The sequence below is a fragment of the Arthrobotrys flagrans genome, assembly GCF_004000055.1.
Source record: "Arthrobotrys flagrans strain CBS H-5679 chromosome Unknown unitig_3, whole genome shotgun sequence".
Taxonomy (NCBI): domain Eukaryota; kingdom Fungi; phylum Ascomycota; class Orbiliomycetes; order Orbiliales; family Orbiliaceae; genus Arthrobotrys; species Arthrobotrys flagrans.
Window position 1 is genome coordinate 2,383,695 of NW_027137547.1, and position 24,122 is coordinate 2,407,816.

The 24,122-nt window shown below is 46.3% G+C and overlaps 7 protein-coding genes across 8 annotated transcripts; 5 read left to right on the forward strand and 2 right to left on the reverse strand.

Moving 5' to 3' along the window:
• Window positions 1-785: 785 nt before the first annotated feature.
• DFL_002081 (uncharacterized protein) lies at window positions 786-3,309 on the forward strand (the record flags this gene model as incomplete). 2 transcript variants are annotated; one of them, XM_067630816.1, is made up of 3 exons in its annotated part: window positions 786-972; window positions 1,093-2,641; window positions 2,700-3,309. In XM_067630816.1, 3 exons carry the CDS (start codon window positions 786-788, stop codon window positions 3,307-3,309), a joined length of 2,346 nt encoding a protein of 781 aa, XP_067493421.1. The 2 variants fall into 2 exon arrangements, with proteins under 2 accessions (XP_067493421.1, XP_067493422.1); XM_067630817.1 differs by lacking the exon at window positions 786-972 and having other exon boundaries at window positions 2,130-2,641.
• A 1,372-nt stretch (window positions 3,310-4,681) lies between these two features.
• On the forward strand, window positions 4,682-6,011 carry DFL_002082 (uncharacterized protein; the record flags this gene model as incomplete). Its single annotated transcript, XM_067630818.1, has 2 exons — window positions 4,682-4,986; window positions 5,048-6,011. The coding sequence occupies 2 exons, from the start codon at window positions 4,682-4,684 to the stop codon at window positions 6,009-6,011; spliced, it is 1,269 nt and encodes a 422-aa protein (XP_067493423.1).
• Window positions 6,012-9,456: 3,445 nt separating this feature from the next.
• DFL_002083 (uncharacterized protein) lies at window positions 9,457-12,788 on the forward strand (the record flags this gene model as incomplete). The annotated part of the gene is made up of 6 exons (XM_067630819.1): window positions 9,457-9,636; window positions 9,702-10,609; window positions 10,652-10,848; window positions 10,923-11,220; window positions 11,284-11,538; window positions 11,612-12,788. The coding sequence occupies 6 exons, from the start codon at window positions 9,457-9,459 to the stop codon at window positions 12,786-12,788; spliced, it is 3,015 nt and encodes a 1,004-aa protein (XP_067493424.1).
• An 851-nt stretch (window positions 12,789-13,639) lies between these two features.
• On the forward strand, window positions 13,640-15,507 carry DFL_002084 (uncharacterized protein; the record flags this gene model as incomplete). The annotated part of the gene is made up of 2 exons (XM_067630820.1): window positions 13,640-15,391; window positions 15,490-15,507. 2 exons carry the CDS (start codon window positions 13,640-13,642, stop codon window positions 15,505-15,507), a joined length of 1,770 nt encoding a protein of 589 aa, XP_067493425.1.
• Window positions 15,508-15,980: 473 nt separating this feature from the next.
• On the reverse strand, window positions 15,981-16,917 carry DFL_002085 (uncharacterized protein; the record flags this gene model as incomplete). Its single annotated transcript, XM_067630821.1, has 2 exons — window positions 15,981-16,315; window positions 16,383-16,917. The coding sequence occupies 2 exons, from the start codon at window positions 16,915-16,917 to the stop codon at window positions 15,981-15,983; spliced, it is 870 nt and encodes a 289-aa protein (XP_067493426.1).
• A 1,846-nt stretch (window positions 16,918-18,763) lies between these two features.
• DFL_002086 (uncharacterized protein) lies at window positions 18,764-20,660 on the forward strand (the record flags this gene model as incomplete). The annotated part of the gene is made up of 5 exons (XM_067630822.1): window positions 18,764-18,913; window positions 18,982-19,481; window positions 19,546-19,868; window positions 19,933-20,200; window positions 20,261-20,660. The coding sequence occupies 5 exons, from the start codon at window positions 18,764-18,766 to the stop codon at window positions 20,658-20,660; spliced, it is 1,641 nt and encodes a 546-aa protein (XP_067493427.1).
• Window positions 20,661-21,016: 356 nt separating this feature from the next.
• DFL_002087 (uncharacterized protein) lies at window positions 21,017-22,078 on the reverse strand (the record flags this gene model as incomplete). Its single annotated transcript, XM_067630823.1, has 2 exons — window positions 21,017-21,224; window positions 21,297-22,078. The coding sequence occupies 2 exons, from the start codon at window positions 22,076-22,078 to the stop codon at window positions 21,017-21,019; spliced, it is 990 nt and encodes a 329-aa protein (XP_067493428.1).
• Window positions 22,079-24,122: the final 2,044 nt, after the last annotated feature.

A 24,122-nucleotide genomic window follows, 5' to 3' on the forward strand; every position in this document is an offset into this window, starting at 1 on the left:
AGAACTTCTAGAATTCAATGCAATCTCTTATATTCTAGACAAATAATTCTCATGGGAATTCCATTTTAAGACCTTGAAGAAGAGATCCTGTGAGGCGTTACAGTCAGGTATTTCGATACTTGGCAGTGTATGTGCAGGCTGCGGCAGAAGCAGTCCAAGCCCCAGCGCCACTTTTGCTAGCTTCTCGTTTTACATTTCTCACATCTTGCATTTTTATTTACATACTTTCACATATCTTGTTCCTATCTTTCTTTCCGGACATTCATTCTTTTTAATCAACATATCCACGAGGTTTTTTTTATTATTTGGTTCACGTTGCCGTTTGAAGGGAAGAGAAAAAAGAAATGGTGCCGATTCTGAAGCTGGACGTTAATATTAACTAAGGTTCTCTTTCAGTCGCAAAACTTACCATCTCAAGATTCGATTAGGGGTCCTTCATCATTTCCATCACCACCGCCTCCTCTCTCATCAACAACCTCATCAGCCGCTCGTTCATCGTTGTCGCCGTCTTCATTCCTTTACTCTGGAAGTAGGATAACCGTATTCGGGGAGGGTTTGGGTATCCTTTTTCCTCTGTGAGGAAATATACCTTGATCTCTCGCAGCCGTCCGTCCTATTTACCTCGAATCCGACCCGACCCGCCGACCGATTTTTTTTTTTATTCTTCCAAGAAAAATACCTACAAAGACATCGACGGCGATTGCTTCCAAATAGTTATAGTCTAGGGAAGGGAAGAGAAGAGATAGAAAACGTGGCCGGCCGATCGCGTCTGCCATCTTCCCGCCATGATTCGAGCTGCAACTCCTCTCACAATCCTGCTCTTCGCTGCCTTCGCTCTCTTACTTATCAGCGTCATCTCCGTCCCCATCATCAAACCTATCACCCTCGCCACCTACGAGAATGTTTCTTACGGTGTCTTTGGTTACTGTGTCGGCGACCAATGTAGTCCCATTGAGATTGGTTACAATCCTGGTATGCATTATTTTTCTCTCGATCGCATGGTCAGCACTTTTTTGTTTTTCTGTTTGGCGATTGGCGATCCGATCGCATGGCTCTCGGTAGAAAGAAGACTAACTTGGTGATGGCTTGCAGATACCGCTTTGAGGGACCCGACCAGGACCGACTTTTCTTTACCATCCAATGCCCGTCACTCCCTTTCAAGCCTTCTCATCATCCACCCGATCGCTGCTGCTTTTACCCTCGTTCTCATGATCTTGGCGGCTTGTTCTCATCTTCACGGTCCCTCTAACAATCCCAAATACCTTCTCGGGACATTGCTTTTCGCTCTTCCCACTTTCTTGGTTACTCTGCTCGCCTTCCTCGTCGACATCCTCCTCTTCATCCCACACCTGTCATGGGGCGGCTGGCTCGTCCTTGCCGCTACGATATGCATTCTGACAGCAGGAATCATGACCTGTGCCATGAGGCGCACTGTCGTTTCCAGAGCCGCCCAGAAGGCCAGAATTGCCCATAACGCCGAAATGAACGGTGATGCCTTCCGCGAACAACGAGCTGCCGCCATCCACCAACGGGACAACCAATCCGACTTTGGAAACAACTCCACAACCGCCGTTGGAACCTCACCAGCACCCATGATGCGTGAACCAAAGATCCCAGAATTTGCGACCTTTGATGTGACCAGCCACAAGACCAGCACTGATAACGATAGGACACCCCTCAACCCTCGCGGACAGTCACCTCAACCGAACGACCTACCCGCTTTCCCTAACCCGGACCGTCCTGGTGGATTCAATCCCAATATTCCGCGACATCCGACTCCCGGTGACCCCGAAAATTCGGAGTATAACTCGGCGTTGAACAGACAGAGATCGAATCATACTATGAACTCCGACGGTTTTGGACCTGCTTCGTCTTTTGATAGACACGGAACTCCACCGGTGCCAATGATGATGGGTGCCGGTGGAAGGGGTGGATATCCGCAGAGAGGTGGACCGACGATGAGAGGTAGAGGTGGGCCGGGTGGTATGGGCCCCAGAGGCGGTGGATTTGGCCCACCAAGAGGTGGGATGGGACCCAGAGGTGGACCGGGCATGGGACCCAGAGGAGGACCGTCGTTCAGAGGACGTGGTGGACCGAACGGATTTTATGTCGGAGGGCCTAACGGATCGATGAATTCGGTCGAGGAGAGACCATATATCGGACCTGGCCCACCACCGATCTTTATGAGACCTGGCGACCAAGGGCCCGACTTTAGAGGACCGACTCCTGGGTTTGAGAGTGATAATCTGTACGGACCGCCACCGAGAGGGAACGAGATGGGTTTCGAACAAGGTGGAGCATACGGACCACCACCGAGAAGACCAACTATCGAGACACCGCCGATTGAACAAGGCGGACTCTACGGACCACCTCCACGAAGACCTACGAATGAAATCCCCCCTCCCGACAACATTGGGTATATGCAGGCTGAAAACCCGCGATACGCCTCTCCACCGCCCCTCCCCGCTGAAATTCAACAGAATAACAACAATAATAACATCAGATACGATGCATATGAGATGGATGCGGCTCCGATTATGACCATGGACCCTGTCGGATCGGCAGCGGTTGGACACCCAGGGCGGAACAGATCTCCTAGTCCGGTTCTTCAAAGCCCTGCTAGCAAGTATTCGCAAGAAGAGTATGTTCTTTTCCATTTTATTCAAGTCAATCGGATTCTTACTAACGCGGCTTTCTAGATATGTACCGCCTAGGACCGCTTGGGCCGCCAGTGACAAGGAATCGCCGGAGGGTCCTCTGGCAGAGCTCCCTGTCGAACTACCTGCCACTGCTTCCCCTCCACAACCCGCCCACCCATCTTCCCCTCCAAGACCGCGACGATCACAGGATTACTACGAGGATGTTGATCCACGCTTTGACAACCCACCAAAGCCAACTACTATTCCAGCGATTCTTACACCCGGATATACCCCGCCACCAACCATGGCACTCGCTGAATACCCACCAGATGCACGCGAAGAGCGTGGCGCTCCACCATCCCAACGGGAACCACGGAGCAATAATGTAGCTTACCAAGACCCCAGCGGCTCTTACGAAGAACTGCAACCCGGCCAGCGTAGTCCCGCGATGTCGACTAGCAGCCACTTCACGAGCATCAGTCAGAGGGGTGTTAACCCTCGATGGCAGGGCGAGGGGGCTCCTAATTTGCCGAATAGAGATCCCAGGCGGCCACCACGGCAGCAGGATCAGATACTAGCGAGCAATCCCGACTTTGAGCTGCCGCGGGCCGGTGGTGGCGGTGGTCCCGTTGGCGGTGGGAGAGGCCGACGCGGCGGGTTTGGATATTAAAATAATTCGATGACCCGGTCGTACGGTCTTTTTATTTCGACAGCGACTTTTCTCTACCTCTTCGATTCGGATAATACTTATTATTTTTTCTTTGAAGCTATGAGGATGTAATGATATGTGGTATGGCGTTCGATTCTATTTTTTTATTTCTTTTTTTTTCTTTTTTTTCTTTTTATTTCTTTTCTCTGATGTCCCTGGGTTTATATGGAAGGGATCCTTTTTTACAGTCTTATCGATGCTACTTACTCAAGTATACCTTTTCCTTTGTACGGTTACTTCATGAGCGTCTACATAATATGGACCCATTTTTTCCTCTCCCTATGTCGTTGGCTTTTTGTTGCTTTTTTTTATACGGGTTCCGTCTCTTTTTCGATCTTTCCTTTCGCGGTCTTTCTTTTGGTTGAGAGGTTCAGACTTTGGGTATTCTTTTTATATTACTACTTGCATCGGTACACCTTGGATTTTTACGTTGATGGGCGATGCGAAATGCGTGTGGCATGCATGGTATTTATTCATCTGCTGCATTGCATTTTCTTTTCACTTCATTCTGTTGTCCGTTTTTGAAGACATCATTTTTATTATTTTTTATCTCTTATCGTTCACATTGGCATGCATGAAAAAGAAAAAGTTATCGTGGACTGTTTCTTACATTAACATCACTACCCTCCTTACAGAGGCATACGAGGGCTGAACTGATAATTTTTTATATATTTTTTATTTTATTTTTTATATTTTTAAAAAATCCTTCGATGTATATTTTGGATGAACCTGGAATGCTACTATTCTCTCGAGCTGATCTGTAGTTATGGATTTCTTTTCTGGAATTGGAAGTGGTGTGAAGATTTCCGTCCGACTATTTTTGGCCCAAAACTTAACCCCAGACAACCCGCGGGATTACAGATTTCCTGCAGGGGTTGCTTCCCCTTTCGTTGGAAGGCTGTTACATTTCTGTCATCTTTCTTCCCGTTGCTGGTTGTCGGTAGACTTCTTTTCCAACTTTCTAAGAGATATATATTGGATAGATCGTACCAACGGCACCCGCGGACACATTTGCGACCCGAACCGACCGATAGTGAGATAGTTAGGTGGCCGTTGGTTTCGTCAGCAGCTAAGCCCTGGCCTGGTGTCAGTATCCCGGATCGAGACGTCACCTGCGGGCGGGATTACAATACCCCACGAACTATCAATCTCATACTCCATCTTCTCTGATCGTAAGAATACATACCCGGCTACCCCGATGGTTTTTGGCTTTTAGTTCTTTAAAGTCGTTTCGTCCCGGGCTGCTGTTGCTGCTGCTACTTCCCCAGCATCGCCTCCACCGGCGACATATCTCACCTCGTCTCCAACCGCCTCATCCTCCAAAAACTTCATAATGTCCACCCGCAGCAGCCTCTACACACCCCCTACGACCCCCTCAACCTCACAGCCAACGTGGACACGCAGCGGTCGACGTTCCCGCTCTTCCTCAACCACATCCGTCACATCCGCCTCCTCCAACCTCCTTAACAACGTTTGGAAACTAAAACGTCAAGCCCATCAGTACTGGAACAAATTAACGTTAGCACAAAAGATCATTGGATGTACCGGAATAGCTATAGTAAATATTGGGATACTGTTGGGGATTATTTACCATGAAGCTATATTTCATTGGTTTTCGCCTATTGCTGATCGGTGGGCGTATGTTTCCCCATATCCGATTCCTTCGATACGATATTGATATAACGGAAATTGTTTTTAGCGAACTCCCCTATGGTTTCCTGATCCTCTTCACCTGGACCTTCATCTCCGCCTTCCCCCCCATGATCGGTTACTCCACCTCCGTAACCCTCGCCGGCTTCATCTACGGCGTCCCTCACGGCTGGTACATCGCTGCCTCCGGCACCGTAGTAGGTTCCACGGCCGCTTTCCTCGCCTGTCGTCACTACTTCCGATCCTTCGCGCATCGTATGGTTTCGACTGACAAACGCTTCGCCGCGTTATCATTAACATTAAAACACGATGGTCTCAAACTCCTCTGCATGATCCGTCTCTGTCCTTTACCGTATTCGATTTCTAACGGAGCGATGAGTACGTTCCCCACTGTTAGTGCGTGGAAGTTTGCGGTTGCAGGGGCGGTGGCGAGTCCGAAGTTGTTCATTCATGTGTTTATTGGACATCAGATGAAGGTGCTCGGGGAGACCGGGGAGAAGATGGATGCGGCGACCAAGGCGTTGAACTATGGGAGTATGGTGCTTGGAGCGGTGTTGGGGATGGGGACCGGGTGGTTTATCTATAAGAGGACGGTGAGGAGGGCGAGGCAGTTGGAGGCCGAGGAAAGACGGAGGGTGGTGAACAATGCTGCTGGGGGGGATACGGGGAGTGGAGAAGGGGAGGAGGTGGATATGGGGGAAAGCAATAGAGGGGAGTATTTGGATGATCCGGTGGAGGAGGAGTTGGAGAGGACGTTAAGTGGGGGGAATAGGTATGTGAATGAGGAGGGGGGGAAGAAGAGGAGGGATGGGATTGCGGGGAGGGCTATGGGGGTTTTCAATGGGATATTTGGGGGGGTGGCGGCGGAGACGAGGTTTTTGGAAGGTGAGGAAGAGGAGGAAGGGAGGTTGTTGGATGGGGATGAGTTTGTGGAGGAGGATGCGGAGGAGTTGTTGGTGGTTGAGGATGGGGGGGTGGAGATGGAGGGCGGGGGGAAGTATGGGAGGAGGTAGGGTTTGTTATGGTGGGTGATTGGATGGGTGGCATAAAGGTTATATTCGGATTCCATCCTTGGGCGCGGTTTCCTTTTCGATGACTGGGAGTCTTTGTATATTTGTTTTATGCGTGCGGCATTATTGGTTACTGTATATTACCTTTTTCCTTATTGTTTGCTGTCTTTGGTTTTTGATGCAGGTCTGTCTCCTAGATAGAGTATACACTATGCATTGTTCGATATCACTTGCTCGGTGGATGTTTGGTAGACACTGCATAAGTACCTAGGTACCTATTGGTACTTTGATATCAAAGCCTGGGGGTAAGAGCTAATTACATTCTTGGCCGGTTTAAGATCTAGGTTGTGTTAGATCTGGATCTGATGTGATCCAGATCTAGAATTGGAAAGCTTGGCTCGTGCAACGCGCTTTTTGGACGTTGTATTTTTCACATCGGTTTGGGGTGCGTTTCGATATCAAAGTTGGATGGAAATGCTTGGCCAAGTAGAATATCCTGTTGGCTACTTTACAGATACCACGATGCTATTGAATACAAGTATCAAATCATACCAAAACACCGCTCTTGCTCCTCAGCCCTCCACCGGACAACCATTTGCTGAGATCTTTAAAATCCTTCACAGCGGCGGTGGGTACATCTACAACCCCAGCCGGTTCCTCCTGCGGTATAAGAAGAAACACTATTCCTCCAATTCGTAAAGAATTCCACGCCACGTTTATCCATCACCTGCGTATCACCAGGCTCCCATCATTTCAATCCACGGTTCATCTTGGCCGATACCCAGTGCATATGGCAACATAGTTCCAAATAATGTATTTCGATCAAATACGTTTCCGGCGTACCGGCCATTGGGACCGGGTTGGTATGAGAGCTGGCCGGAGGTATCTGCGGAGATGGATTGGAGGAATCGGTGTCGTGGTCTTTTGAGTTTAGACCGCGGGTGAACCTTCGGGTGTAAAGTTTTAATTTGTGATTTATAGAAAAAGAGATAAAGGCGGGACTGAGGTTTAGAGTGGGGGTTCGTGTCGGGCTTGAAATTTGATTGATTGATCGATTGTAGGTATTCTTTGGGTATATATAATCGAGGGAAGTGATCGAACTAATATAAATTTATAGAGAAAAGCTACCAGGGGTGTAATGATTCTCCGTAGGTTGGGATTGATATCGGTCCTCTTCCTGGATTGAACAAACTTTCTCTCCGTCCATCGAAAGATTTTGGGGCAGGGTAAGGATAACTTGTTTAATTATTTTCTGATTTGTGACATAGGGTGCAGGAGGGGGTCCGGAATCGAAAGAACTTGCATTTTTGTGGTGGTTGTTGCTAGCCAACGTTGTAGTCTCGAGGCTAGCCAACATTTATACTTCACACCACCCCGCATCAACATGCATGCGTGGACCCTGAATTATCCCGCGACCTACGTAAACTCATGTTTCCAGCTAGCCGTCCGTATCAGCAAGCGCTAATTTTTGGGCGAAATACCTTCAATCTTAGTTTTGAGGCTTCCACATATGCATCTTGAATTTCTAGGAACTTAACGTTGGGATTAACGTCGTTTGAGCGGCTATATAAGTCCTTCATGAGAATATCTGTAGTAGCCTTTGATTTTATTTCCCTCCGTTTTGATCTTTCACTGGCGATCAGCTGTCTCCTAGCTTTAGAGTAGCCCCGCGACTTGACTTCGACAACTCTTTCGCTTCGAGTTCCTCGCAGAAAGTATCGTTCGATCCAGTCGCTTCTGGGCTTTAGAATAGTCCCGCAAATTAAGCCCATCCAAAGTTGATTTCTCCATCCCCTCCAACTTTTCGCGGAAAGCATCCGACATTCTAAGAGTTCTCGACAGGGCCGGCTACTTTCCTTTAGAAGACGTCATAATGCTGCTGATCAATATATGTACGGTATCCTAAAGCTATAGCGCTCCCTATTTTGACATCTAACTGGACTACAACTATCTAGGCAGTTGCTAGCAAAAAGTTAACATCAAGTCTTATCACACAATCTCCTAGAACAAATTCTCGAACGATAAGGAGCAAACTGACTAGAACTAACTCGAAAAATGTAGAGGGAAATTGCAGTAGTAAGAAGCTAGTTTAGGAGTAGGCTTTGCGGAATTTCTAGCTAAAAGTCGATTGTGAAGAAGGAAGGGGCCTTAAAAGAGATCACTCAAATGCGGGGTTAGAATTGACAATTCACAAATATTAAATGCGTGGGCACCTGATACTATGATAGAAATGTTGCCTGAAAGTTACAATTGGGCCAATTAGGCATGCAGGCATCTTTACCTTGTGGAATTCAGCACGCTGCAAACCGGTCGAGTCTCTCTGCTGAATGCGTTGGATAAATCCAGCATCCTACGGAGCCAGATAGATACATGCTTCAGCCATTTACTTGTTACTATTCGGTCGTTTATATTTTAGGATTCACCACTCTGCCCTCTATCACATCGAGATTTTATTAAACTATAAGAATTGATTGTTTTTAAAAGTTTAGGGACTCAAAATTTCCCCGTATACTCCGTACTCTATCACTTGCTGCACAAACCAGGAGCGCCTGAAGAATATTTAAGAGCTATAAATCAATACTAGTATACTTTCCGCCCAGAGCTGCCAGTCGCATAAAATATATCGATACGTAGAAAGCAAGCAAGCTTGTTTTGTAGCCTTTTATTAAGTAACGGAAACCCCGGTGTGCCGCTGCGCTTGAACATTTAAATTGAATATTGCCTGCTAGGGCCGCGAGACATCAAAACGAACATGTATCGGATTCGAAATTTTAATATATATATATGAAAGAAATAATGCTCAGTCGTACTAGGAAGCAGCCGACACGATGTTGGCCTTGTATCCTCCTGCAATGCATATTCCGATTAAACAAGCTAGCTGTCTAAAACTAAGTAACCACAGAGCTTTAAGGTGTATTAATGGAGCAACAAGTCAAATTAAACTAGCAGCCTTATACGACCCTTTTCTTTCAAAGTTAGAGTAGATAAACGAGAAGGTGCCGTTTGGCCATAATCGATTGGTCATGTCTTTAAACCGTTTCCCCGCGTTTCTAGGAGCTGTTGGATTTTAAGTGTTGCATAAAGCGGCATGCTGTGCTTCACTGGCACAAGCTCTCGATCCTTCTGGCTGGCTGCAAAGATCCTGATTCTAAGAAGCGCTAGCCGCTATTTCTTATCGCCCTACCACCTTACTACCTCACATCCCATCCTATTGGCTTCGCGGAGTGGTTTCTAGCCTTGATTGGCCATCCTAAGACGCGTATTCTTATTTGTGTAAACAGACACCTCAATAGCTACGCGAATACCGATTGATAGCTCTGAACCCTGAAATTCGGGCACATAAGCAAGTTCTTAAGTACGATGACACAAAAACTGTGGTTCCGAAATTCGTTTGCTTCAGAGGAAATCTAATTTTATGGTATATATCCGCAATTAGCAGCTGATCAAAATGGATAATGTTGACACCCCTAGCTTCATCGACATGATGCACCTAGATCTAGAAGAGGCCGAGGCCGTAGCCACCATGAACTCCATGTCTGACGGCGAAGGCGATATCTTAAGCGGCGATGGTTTCGCCGATGACGACGAATCAAACAGCGATAGTGATAGTGAGCCTGAACCTCCTTCGGTTTGTTTCCAGGTCCCTCGAGCCGATATATCGGACGTTCTCGTCGTTCTAACGCAAATGAGCAGATTGAACTGAGGCTCTACGAAGAACTGAAGAACTTTGAGCAATATCAAGGCACCTTTGCCTTCTCATCCAATTATACCGCCGTCCCAAACCCCGGCCTCAAGGTCAAAGGGCTTGGCGAATCATGCCTCAGACTACCAGTGTCTACCGAAGATGCGTCGAAATTATCAGAATTGGGAAACTTTTCGCCATTTGGGAAAGGGGAACAGACTATAGTTGACTCACAAATCCGAAGCAGTCGCCAACTTGACCCTTCAGAACTTGAGTTCGAAAACCCTCGGTTCTCGGATTGGCTTCAGGGCCCGGTGTTGAACGAGATTAGTGCCACACTTGGAATTGATACTGAAATGAGACCGAGGCTGAACCTGTACAAACTTCTGGTTTACGAGAAAGGGGATCATTTCAAGGCTCATAGGGATACTCCAAAGGAAGACGGCATGATTGGAACTGTCGTTGTCATCCTTCCGAGTGTTTTCGAGGGAGGCGTTGTCAAGCTCTCCCACGCGGGCGAAGAAATGTCATTCGACTTCGCTCCTGATTGCAAATATAGCTTCGGAGTTGCAGCCTGGTACTCGGACGTTGAACATGCCGTGGAAGAGGTCATTGGAGGGTACAGAGTTGCTCTGATTTACAACCTTACAGTCAAAGGGAGCACATTGTCTGCAGATGAAACGGCCATCAAACCCAGGCTCTTAGAACTTTTGCAAGAGCTGAAGAAACAGGATATCCCAGTGGCTTACTCTCTTGAAAACAAATACTCGCTAGCTCAGAGGAGACTTGGGTTCAAGGGTAAAGATCGTTATGTTATCTCTAATTTAATCGCAGGAATCAACAGAGTTGGAGGCATTTCTATGTGCTGCGGTGATGTCCAAGTCAAAGTATCGGAAGATGAGGAGGAAATGGAGGACGAGTATGAGGGCGAGGACTAGGACGGGCCCCCTAATTTTTACAGGGCTCATGGTATCAATGGATACGTTGACATCACTCTCACTAGTATCGAACACGTCGCTGGTACTTATAGACACTTTAATTCCGGGCAAATACAATGGAATACCAAATTGTACTCTTTGGGGCCTTCGCTAGACGGAATCGAGAGCGTCCACGAAGAAGAGGAATATACCGGGAATGAAGGAACATTAATCCATACATGTGAGTCACTAGCCCTCGATCTATTAAAACAATACTTACAGCCAAACCCTAACCCTGTGTATTCTCCCATTCAGGGTATAAGACATCTTGCATTGTTTTATGGCCGACTTCAGAAGCCACGTCAATCGTCCAGCAGGTTAAGGAGCCTCTTTTGCAATGGGAATCTGTTCTCAAGATTGTAACTACAAAACCGCCTTCCCTTGCTACTCAAGAAGAGAAGGACACTCTCGCATCCACAAAGTTGTGTGCGCTTCTTGAAAGATGTATTTGCTTTCCACCACCCGAAGACCAAATCAGGCGTGCGGGCGAGATTGTCTACAGTATGCTTCAAAGCTTGCCAAAGGAAGCTATTGAAGGAATTGAAAAAGAAAGGTGGCTCTCCATTCCTGACTATGTTGCAATGACTTTCAAACTGATACAAAATACTCTCGAAAGCATCTTCGAATTCTCAAATCTCGTATCACCGTGGAAACCATTAACGAAAGGAGCCGATCCAATCCCTAACCCATCGCAAGAAGGCTTGTTGCGTATCCTAAAGCTGAAATCCCTGTTTCCAAAGGACCTAAGGCTTTCATTTGACCCCGCCGTGCAGAAGATTCTTGGACTACGCTTTGTCGTGCTGAATCCCACTGTCCTTTGCGAGCTACTGGAAACATACCAAGAATCACCACAAAATGAAGTACTCGAGCTGTTAGTAACGCACGCATCAATAAAGAAAGGCACAAGTTGTTTCAATTGCTGACAAAGTGCCCTGAGGTTATAGTTTGAAGTCCACCTTTACCGGACATCCAAACGTGAATTTGCTTGAAGATCTCTACAAAATTGTAGAAGAGATGGCCCCAGACGGCTCGCCAGTTCGCACATTACTCAGCAGTATACCTCGCTATGGGCTTCACGAATTCATCATTGCTGGACTGAAGGAGCGGCTTTCGTTGTACTACACGGAACCGAAGGATGCCCGTTTTCGACTGGACCAGAGCAGCTTCAGTAGCGACTATCACGCAATGGGGTATAACGGGCCGAATACAAAAGTGACCCCAATTTCTATCCGGCAAGGGGTCGATCCTTCAATAAACTGTATCACAAATTATCTCCGGTTCCTCGATGAACAGATTGAGCCTCATAGATCTCATCTCATTACACTTTTTACGGAAGCTATTTTAATCCCGCTTGATAAGCTAATCCCTATATCACGGGATGAGTTGCAACAGTGGAGGCGATATCTCACCATCAATGTTCAGGTCGTGGAGAAGTTCCTGCGGAAACCCAGTCTCGCAGTACTTCCTTGCACTGCGACGGTCCGGGAGAACATGGTTGAGGCAATCATCAAATATTTCCCTTGTGAAAGACCTGAACCATCTAGCTACTACCTCCCCTCATGGAATTCCTCAAAATGCCCAACAGGAACTGGATGCGAAATCTGTGGAACTGTTAATCAATTTCTACAGTCAAATACCGAGCATCATTACCAGGTTCAAGTTTCGGACGGAGAATTCGATCATTATAGGAGGCTCGAGCTCGAGCTATCGAGTTATTCTACCACCCAACCCACCCGTCTTTACGAGTACAGAGCAGAGATCAGCGTTAGGCACCACGTCCTCATAAGCCCGAGCTTTATGATTACCAAGCTTGCGGAAGAAAGGTATAGAAGGGCGAAGAGGAAGTACGATACAACCCTCAAAGCGAGAAAAGATATGCTGAAGGCAATAGACGAGCCGTTCAATCAATTTGGAAAAATTGCAAGAGAAGTTGGTGATAACTTTTCCCCGTTGGTAGAGAGCGAACCAAGCACTAGTAGTAGTGCAACGAGCGGGCAAGGGGCGCAGACGCATCTCACTGATAGCCTCGGCTGGCCCATTTATCACGACGACGACGAGGATGACGAGGACGAATATACAGATGAGGAAATTTTACCTTTTGACGCTGTGGGACTTTTCTAGTTTTGACCCAGGGTTTTACAAATTTATCCTATTTATCTAGTCTCGTTTGTCCATATTTATCTGGAAGTTTATAGAAGGGTGTTAAATAAACTAAATAAATTCAAATTCAAGTTAGCGAGTCGGGGTGGGTTTTATCTCGTAAAACAGATGCCTGACTCCTGCGAAGAGTTAGGATAGTTTCATCATAACTCTTCTTCCCTCAACCGTTCCTCTATCGATCATAAATATAACGCTTCAATTCAAACACAACACCTGGCGTTCGTGATCTACGGAAATCGGGGTTTGTGCGACTAGTATGCAGGGCCCCCGATAGCGCCCCCCGAGGAATCTGTTACTCATGGGCTCAACATCACGGCCTGTCGATTAAAAACCTGCTCATCGTGACGCCTGATGATACCGTGACGTCACGGTGATTACACTACCCCTGTCAATGCGGTCAACTTGCATTAGCGTCCTTCTTTGTAAAACTAGCTTGCAATCGAATCTATGGAACTCGGGATTCCAGGGTATTCTCTGCACAACGTAGAGTTTGCGTCAAAGGTGAATGGAAACCAGATTAGGCACTGTTCTGTCAGCCGTGTTACGTTAGCATGGTGATTTTCGATATCCGCCCGACTTGCGGATTCGAACGGGAGCCTTTGTACAAGAGGCACAGAGCAGTAGATGGCGAGAATAAATTCGACTCGCTGCCCATAAGCTCTTAGCTTTTGTCTCTTTCCAATCCCTTTCGAAATACCATTTCCTCTATAGTAATGAACAATAAGTTCATGAAAATCGAAGCTTGAAATTCATCAACATTAGCCAAGCCGTCGACACTGAGAAAACAACACAAATTCAACACGAAACCTACCATGCCTACAACACAAGATGACTACTTTGGTAACGCCATCGATTCCGACGCGCCAGAAACCCGTCCTAGACATCACCACCATCACCGCCATAAGCATAGTAAACCTCGTGCATATACTCCATCAGGTTCAGAGCCCGAGCCTATTTCTCCTGGAGAAACCTACCCTGACAAACGAGAATACAAAAAACCAAGTCGCCAACACCACCGACATCGTGAAACTCCAGCAACTTATTATGAGCCGGAAAGATCAGACACTGATACTGATGTCGATAGCATTGACGATGGTAAAAGGAGAAGAAGAAAGAAGCACAGACATAGACACAGAGAAGGAGTCCCAGATGATGCAAGCCGTACTATCGCTGAGCCCGAGAGTGGGACTGACGACGATGGGAGCCATAGGGGTTCCACTACTCCATCCCACGGAAGAATGAGAACTCGTGATCGAGCAAAGAGTGTGGGAGAATCCACTACCACCGCCTTAGGCCTTGGGGAGACCTATAAAAGAGCTAGGTCGAAGAGTCGAGGGAGAAGGTCATCTACCGATTCAGATGAGGGATACGATTCCAATAGCGATAGGGATGGAAGATCTAGATCACGATCAAAGGGGTATGGGGCTACAGCGCAAGCTGCAGTTATTGCGGCCGTAGTCGAAGCATTCAGAGCCAGGAAGGAGCCGGGAGGTGTAACAGGATCAAAGAGTTTAAAGAGGGTCGTCGAAGCCGCAGTCGCCAGTGGAGTAGTTGAGAAATTCTTGGATAGGAAGGGCGAAGAAGACGGAAAGGGAAACAGGAGGATCGCGGAGGCAGTGTTGGCCGGATTGGCAGCTCAAAGAGGCCTCAACGGGAAACGCCAGAGGAGAAGGGGTGATGGGGATGAGAAAGCAAGCCGGGTTAAAGATCTCGCAGCCAGTGGGCTTATTGCCGCAGCCGGCAAGAAGTTCCTCGACTATCAGAGATCGAGGTCGCAATCTAGGCCGCGAGGAAAGTCCGAGAGCGAATCACAGGAACGTCCTGGGTTGGACCGCCGCCGAAGTCGGAGCGTGGGCGAGGCACTTGCTGCCCTCGGTTTCGGTGGTCTCGCAGCAGAGCGATTTGGGCGTAGCCGTCGGGACAGTCGCGGCTTCGAGTCATCCAGAAGATCGAGTGGCGACCGAGATGATTCCTCTCCTGACAGTAGCCTTTCCGATTCTGACCTATCGATTGACGAATCAACAGAGAAAGAGCGCATTAAGAGACTTCGCCGAAAGAAAATCATCAGCATAGCCCTTGCCCTTCTCGCAACCGTTAACCTCGGCCACGTTAGCTATGAAGCTCGTGAGAAACGCGCCCTTCGAAAGGAAAAGCTTGAGTCCGGAAGAATCAACGAAGAAGAATCTGATAAGCTACGAAACAAAGCTCTACTCAAAGACGCAAGTGCAATCGGCCTCGCTATTCTTGCAGCTGCGGAAGCCGTCAAAGCCTTTAAGAAAGTGCAGGAAAGTCGCCACAGTTACCATGACTTCTCTGAAAAACAGCCAAAAATCGAACAACGTAGACGCCAAAAAATGATACAACAAGCAATCGCAGAAGAACGATCCCGTTCACCACCCAATGCTGGATACAGCAGGTACTATAGCCAACCAGGGTACATGGGGCCTCCCCCAGGTTCTAGGGCGAACGCCTCTGGATACCCAGCCTACCCAACTTCAGGGCCAATTCCAACTTACGGCAGTCGAGATGCATATAGCACGAGAGATGGACGGGAAATTCCAGTGGTATATCCCAGCAGCGTTACCCATGCTTAGTCTGATTGAGCTTTTGGCATCTTTTGAGGAAGTTTGATCTGACTTATGGCACTGGGTGCGAGTTCTAGAGATACAATAAATACTAAAGATGGAACGGGGGTTTTTATTCTTCGCTACTAATTATTTTCAAATCCCAAATTGTGCTTGATTGTTCGTTCAATACAGATGTATACTTGAGCCTCTGTTCAGCTTTCGCATCGAGCCTTCTTTTCATATCTTTTTCAAGCCCCTTAACACATTTGTTTATGCCTTGTGACCGGTTTAATATTTGTTTACAGAGTTGATCTCATTAACGAAATTATGACGTGTGATATCTCATGTTAGATAATGAAACCACAAAAGTATTGCTTTAGCATGCGAAATGGCTATTGTTTTCACTTCCTTTGATTTTAATCAATGAAAAGCATCCAACTTATCCTTGGTCATCTCGAATCGACATGATCCCTCCAACTAACTACAATTTAATCATTCTTTATCTTAAACTTTTAAATCTCAAGAATCTTAAGATAAACTGGATATATCAAGCGGAAAGAGAAAAGAAATCCACGCAGTTATCCGCTTAAAGGAACAACACGCTAATAACCATAAACCCAAGCGTCATCATAGGCATCTGTCCCTCAAACCCTGGAGAGCTAGCTGAACTCGGTAGCTCTCGGGAACCTTCGACTAAATTTTCGGCTTTTACACAGACCATTTCGACGCTAGGTCTTTCATCCGGGTTTTCGTATTCCGGTCCAGAAATAAAAGAGTATGTGAAAACAAACTGACTGACTTCGTCATATTGTTCCTCCGGTGTAGCTTCGGTCTTATTCCTAGGGGTGCCGATGGCGATCCAATATCCCTTCTCGTCACCATGAAGCGGGCTTCCAGTTTCATGATCCGAAGGTATTAACTCTGTAGATTTGTCAGTATCTATACTACATTTCTTTCCCGTATTATTTATTGATACAGCTACACTCACTGTTAAACGACAGCCCACTACCCCTAAGCTCATTGTAAATTGGACAAATGTTATAAATCGACTCATACCAAGATCCCACATCTTGAGTAGAAGTACAATCCATAGTCCCATTTTCAGCCGTGCGTGCTTCATACCTTACGGCCAGGAAATCTTTAAGTTTTGTAACACACTCTTCGCCTAGAACATCATTACACCCGTTCTCACCTTCCGAGTAGTCGATGTCATCTGTTCGCTTGATTATTGGTAACTGCATGAAGAGGCAGACATCCCGAATAATAGAGGAACCGTTGACAGGGACATCAAATGGAGTATCTAGCCAAGTGGCAGTACGATAATAGTCGCCCTCGAAATAATCGTCTCTTGTGAGGGCGACACGGGCGGCCCACTCTGAGGGGTTGAGACGGGTAGAGTATTGTGGCGCTGGGAATCTTCGTTCGCCTGTGGCGTTTATAGGATAAACCCGGTCCTCGTCCGGTGCCTGAGAGACGGTTAGACCGAGGATGGCGAACAAGAAACCAGTTCGGGGAAAATGCATTATAGACACAAAGTAAGGTTCTGCAAGAACACGGTAGTCAGGGTAACGTAGTCTCGCAGAGTGCGAAGTTGTCTTGACGGTATGGATGCAAAGTGTGTTGACTTGTTGTAAATTGTTTCTGGAAAATGTGTTGTTGTAGACGGTATTCGAGGTGTAAACAGCACGATATTCTGATAGCCTGCATTTGGCGGCTCAAACGGCTTATATAGATCACATTGCGATTCCAACAGACGTAAAAAAGATACGCCTTGCGTTCTTGCAATCGAATATCTTAACCCCATACAAAACCAAAGCCTCCAACGTTGGGATTTACAGAGGCAGCAGACGTGCTTAACGTTTAAACAAGAAAATGACGTCCGCCAATGCTAGATCTTCCGCCTGGAGAACGAGCAAAAAAAAAAAAATCACCAATCGAAAAGAATGCTAACGACTCGAGATCTAGATTTTCAGAAATATATATACAACGTTCGTTCCATTTATTTTTGCCAGCCAGTGAAACAAGCCTGTTTTCCATCAATACTGCAATCAGCAATCAGCGGTTCCAATACGATATCAGACGCACTGTCTCATGTCACAAGGGTTTAACGCGCACCCAACCACATGGTTAAACAAACCGGGGGTGGAGTACCTATATTGATACCTGCTGGTCCATCGTGAACCTAATACCAATTGTTAACCTTGGCTGTGACACCCCTAAGCTTACAGTTTGATCCGTCAAGCTCGATATTCTCTAGGGTTCTTCGCTAGCCAGTTCATTGAAGCATATATCGAACCCCTTAAGATCATGATCATGATATCAAGCAACTGCTTTCATATCCGGCCGTCTATTCCGAATTTCTATATCTATCTCCATTCGGAACCAACTTTAAATTCCTAAACTCTTCTAGCGACCATTGCAGGGTACTTTCCTGATCAAGATCACCATGAGCCGTTAGTCGAGATTGTGGACTCTAGCTTGCTGACGACCACCCCTCCCAGCCCTGGGTAAATGAACCAATTCTTTTTTCTTATCGATTTTGAAAATGTGCCGTCCCACCGACAAGGAGCATTTACCAGGCGATCAAGTAAGATTTCCCCCGTTTAGAACTAGCGTTCGCGCAACAACTGCCAGATTAAAACATTGACGAATAGCCAGGCCGCTATTGGATATGACACCGAAACGTTCCTCCACAGCAAACACTAGTTAATTATCGGGAGATTTGGTTGTCAGCTTCACTAGATCCTGAATCAATAGGCTAAAATTTAGATGTAAGCTGCAATGTATACGAATTACTAAACTCCACGTCGAGATTTCATGGCCGGGCCGAAATAGGGCGGGTTTGAAGACTTCATTCCGTAATCTGTACTGCGTAAATACCGGCGTGGATTACAAGGAACACACGGGAGACCGCATACTAAAAACCCTGGCTGGGCCAACTGGACTATGGGTGGTATGTAAGCAAGAGACTAAAATTAAAAGCATGGTCACCCCCATTTCCAAATCATGAACATATCCAGAAAGACAATCTTCTCTGCTAATACTTGAGTCCAGTCAGGTAAACGAACAGTCGCACAATCGATAACGTGTGTGCCTGTAGATCCAACACAGTGCATTGTGCATTGCATTGAAGTGTTCGGGCAGGGTCAAGATATTCCTTTGTGTTACCTTCGGCAAGGTTTCGACTTCCCTGGTCTTGAGGCGCCACCCAGCTTAGCTATTAATTCGATTCCAATTTCCTTTCTTCCCCTGGCACAGCTGACCTCAACGTGATCAACTCGATCCTTTCTATCATTTTTATCTTTATTTTTATTTTTTCTTTTCAGCATCTCCACTTACCTTCAAACACATCACTCCGGCATCGACACCATGGCTCAGTTCGACTTAAACGCTTTGTCGGCAACCCAAATCAAGTATGCCGTCGCTGGCCTGCTTGGTATTTACCTACTTCAAGGCACCATAAGATTCATTGCGGAGGGTATTTACTGGCGACGAAGGTTCAGAAGTGATCCCAACATGGTAAGATCCCAAACCTATGTGCTGGCCAAACGGTGTATCATGGGCTAACAACATCACAAAATCCCCAGCCTCAACCACCACACCACTGGCTTTTGGGTCACCTTATTGTGATGGCTAAAATATCCCAGGAGATCCCTATGGATGCCCACCCCCAAGTCCAACTACCAGCTCTCCTTGAGAGGTACGGTCTCAAAGAGAAGGGTATTATGTACCTCGATATTTGGCCTATGGCATCCCCTATGGTCGTTGTCTGCGACCCAAAAATGGCCTACCAGTGTGCTCAACAATATTCTCTCCCAAAGGCCATAAAGGAACTTGATCCAATTCTGGGACCTCTCTCCGGACCTGGTAATTTAGTCGCATCTGACGGCAACTTCTGGAAGTTCTGGAGATCTGTTTTCAACCCCGGCTTCGCAGCACAGCACCTGATGACACTGGTCCCCGGAATTGTCAAGGACTGTGAGACTTTCTGCAAAGTCATGGAGGAAGCTGCCGCTAGTGGTCAAGTCGTCAACCTTGAGAAACTAACTACTTGCCTTACAATTGACATCATCGGTCGCGTGGTTGTGTAAGCATCTTAAAACACTTTTGTGAGCTCCCAAACACGATGTATTCCTAATATTGAAGTATAGGGACGAAGAACTTGAAAGTCAGACCCGAACTCATCCTCTCGTTGAGGCCTTCAAGTCTCAGATCAGCTGGCTGCCTGCTGCCGTTGAATACAATCCATGGTACCGATGGCACCCGATGCGCCCAATTATATATTGGTGGAATCAGCGTACCATGCGAGGAATCCTCGGGAACTTTCTCGACAAGCGTTTCCAGTCAAGAGATCCAATGATGAATTCTGGAAGGAGAGGCAAGCCCGTTATTGACCTCGCACTCGAAACTTACTTTAAAGAGAAGGAAGGAAATGTTACCACAATGAATGAAGAATTTAGAAATAATGCGATTAGTGGGTTTATCCATGAATCCCTAGCCATCTTGATTTCGTCTTCCTAATGATGCACGTAAAATAGCACAAATGATGATCTTCACGTTCGCTGGCCATGATACGACTAGCTCGACTATCTGCTACATTTTCCACAAGCTATCTTATTTCCCAGAAAAGATGGCCAGGGCAAGAAAGGAACTCGACGAAATCTTCGGAACTAATCTAGACGACGCACCAAGAATGTTGGCTGAGAACCCGCATTTGATGAACAAGATGGAGTACTGCACGGCTATTATCCGCGAAGTCCTCAGAATGTATCCACCAGCAAGCTCGGTTAGAGCTGGGGTAAAGGGGTAGGTTACTGGCCATGATTTTAGAGTAACCAAACCATACTAAAGATTCCGAATCCGTAGATTCTTTATCAAAGACGAACAGGGCAATCTCTATGACACCGAAGAATTGATGGTCTGGATCGCCTCTCTTCCCGTCCAGGTCAACGATAAGTACTGGAAAGACCCCTACGAATTCTGTCCAGAAAGATGGCTCGAGGAAGATATTCCCAAGGACGCTTGGAGACCATTCGAACGCGGTCCTAGAAACTGTATTGGGCAGGAATTGGCAATGATCGAAACCAAGGTCATCATGGCATTGACTCTGAGGAAGTTTAACATCGAGGCACAGAAACAGCCGCCACCACCTAATGGCGTCAATGAAATCCATGGAGAGTTCGTTTATCAAGTATTGGCAGGCAGCGCAAAACCAAAGGGTGGTATGCCGTCTATCGTCAAATTAGCACCACCTAGGGTCTTGTAATCTTGGCTTGTCTAGATATTCTACTGTTTAATAAATTAAGACGCAAGTAAGAGTATTCTAGTAAGAAATGCTGAACCATGACTAAATACTATTTTAATATAGCTCAGTAATAGATAAAATACATCACTTGCGACAACCTATAAATTTTGCTTCTAAAGCAAACTCTCTAAGTCAGCGATGCTAAAATTATTTAACCCCTCTTCCTAAGATTACAAACTAGTCTAAATTAAAAGCTGTAAATATATATCAATGGTCACCAATTCCAATAGGCGATTTCCATCCAGATCTCCACGAAATTATATAACCCTCAGAAGTTTTACTTGTGCTAGCCGTCGGGGCCAAACCCACACAGTTAATTAGACCCCATCCGTTCGTACAAAAGACTTGTGTTGCCCCCTCAGTTCGATAAGAACCTCTTCGCTCTTCAAATCCTTCATAAAAAATGCATGTCTCTTCCAGGGCCGGGGATATGATGACTTTTGCTCCGTGATAAGGGCATAATCTTCTCCAAACCCATAACCCGGATGAAAAGCCGCAGTAACAAGTGACAGGACCGCAATCATGCTGAACAAGATACATTAGCTCAAATACCCCGAATTTTATATATCCCAATTTTAGTCGCAAAGTGACACTTACACCGCTTCTAAAATACAAAACGCCAGCTCGTCTTTCGCCAAATGCCCTGTATACCCTCCACTCAACTCCGCAATTCGATAAACGCTTCTCACATATAATGCGGCTGTTGCAATTCCCAATGCTACCAAAAATGCCTTGAACCTCCAACTAGTCCTCAACATGTCATACTTGGGATCCCAAGCTCCTATTCCTACCTTCTTACACCGGAATGCAAATTCTACACCTAGGCCTAACCAAATCGACAATGCCAAAACTTGGAAACAGATACCAGATAATCCAATATACGCCCCGAGTATCGGTGGCTTCCCTTGGCTTGCTGATACTGAAGATATAGCCCCCCCAGGTGCCTGAATCACTAACGAAACGATATCGCAAATGACAAAAAAGTATGTATAAACCTTCGGCTGTACTCTCGATATCCCCGCTCCATATGCAATCACAATCCTAGTCAAGCACAGGTATATCCCCGCAGCAAAGAAAGTTGGAGCCAGCCCGACGCCGTTGATTTGGATGAAAAACGCGGGAAGTGACCACGGATTCGTGTATGCGAGGATCCGACCAGCGTAACCAGACATTTCAAGAAAGCAGGCGATAGACATGCAAATCCCAAAGCCTTGGGTTTTGTAACGAACTGCGAGAAAGACGTGGGCTGTGCAGGCGATTGTGAATATTGCGAGGAATATGGCGTTCATGGGGAGGGAAGGACGGTAGCCGAACCAACTGGCGGAAACGGGGCAGAGGTCCCAGTTACAGTCCAGGATTGAGACGTCATTGTTCGACATGTTGTCTGTCCTAGGAGGTATCGGACGCCGGTATATATTTCGAAATACTCACAGAATTGGCTAAGAAAGAATTTTTCGATCGGTTCGTATACGTTCAATGATAGAGGGCAGAAACTCCTATTAAGTAGTGTGATTATCAATTGAAGAGGCTCAGAATATCCCAATACCAGCTGTGGAAATGACTCCATCGACGTTTAATTTATATAACGCCTTCCACTAGAAAGGGGGACGGAAACTCCCACTCGCCGTTCATGCTAAATGCAAATTATCCACGTATTCGAAAGGAATTATTTCATGAATTTAAGGGCCAAAACAAGCATCTCTTTCAGTTCTCTACAACCATAATATATCCCAGCTCAATAAACTCCAGCTCTCGTGTTGAAATCATTGCCAAGAGTGTTGTTTTAGTGGTAATCTGATTAGATCCCATCTTCTGATTGGCTCAAAAGCCTCCGTTTCAAATTCTCCGTGGAAAACCTTTCCTCTTTCGGTCGTATTCGATCTACGTAGGCCTCTTCTTCGATAAACTACCATAATCGTAGCCAAAAGGAATTGTAACAAATTGAAAGGGAAAAAAATCCTTCTTGTCAACTTTGAGAACAATACTTCTGAAAAGGCCGAAAACTTTTAGATGCAAAGTGGTGTTTAATTTTGGGGCCTGTGGGTAGACGCTTGGCGTTGTACAATTGTGGGGTTTTCCAGGGTCGGAAATACGATTCGATTCGGAACCAGGTCTTTTGACTTGCTCGATAGAGGAACTGGGAGGATCGATCGCATACTAGAATACGCACAGCGTTCGATTAATCCTTCGATTCCTATCGCTGGACGCATAAGCACACTGGTCAATCCTAATCCTAGTCGACGTAATCTAGCCAGGCCGGGAGTCATCATACTAATTGACTAGGCCAGCCTGTCTACAAACCTCGACCCATCTTTTCAAAGGCGTCCACACCCGGGACTTGCCGTTCGCGAGCTTGTGTGGTAACACAGGCTTTTGGTTATTGGCTGTCCGGATATATTCTAAGCTTTATACAATAGCTTAGATAATAAAGCTGTCGTCTCTCGCTGTGTGCTGTTGTTTAAAACGATTGGTCGATATCACTTCTCAAGTTACCGGATATAACTTTTCTGGTTACGAGAATGAAACTCGTATTTTCCTATGAAGATATATAGCGGACTATACAGAGTACTTATAGCGGATTTCATCGATTCAGAGCACGTGCGCACCACGTAACTGGAAAACATACATCGCCGCGTCCCAAGCCTACGAGCTGATAATACGATCTTAGGCGAGGTCGGTGTAGCTGCAAAGGCTTGTCCGTTTCTTTGGAGCTTGATATCAGCTCTTTTATTTCGTCCGCCCGACAATTCTCCATAAACCCGACCGGCCGTCCGACAACTTTTCTCAGGTCGAGTGCTATATTCGAATAGCCATGGTACATAATACATCCACCAGAATTGGTGGAAAGTCGAATCGAAAAGCCCTTTAGACAAAAATCCAACCGACTCAAGATGCAAACCGATTACATCTTGGCTTTCTTATCTTCAAGGTTGCGCAGGAGGCCTGATTACTCAGATCCCTTGATTCGGAAAACAATCTTTGGATCCGCTTGTCATAGTGGCGCAGCCGCAGTCGCAATTCGTGAGGCTGAATACGTTGGATTCCTGATTGGTCTGTGTTGTGTTTCCAAGAGGCTTTGAACACCGTGAAGGAATCGCCAGTCGGTAAGGCATGCTTCGTTTCCAACCTGAGCAGGTAGTACTATAGCTGTGATATTGTGCCGAAGAGCTAGCTTGGGTACGTATAGAAGCAAGATCTAAGGCGAAATAAATATATCTAAAGGATCTGAGTTGGAAGCCTTCCAGGCTAAATATCATTCAGTTTGAAGACCGAGTCTCAATTAGCATGCTCAGTCGACTCCGAAGTAAGCAGTCTACATATGTCCGTCTCCAAGATACTATCCGTACGCGTGTATGTCTCACGGAGGTTTATACATATATTCCCTTATGGCTTATAATTATCGGACGATTATAATAAAACATT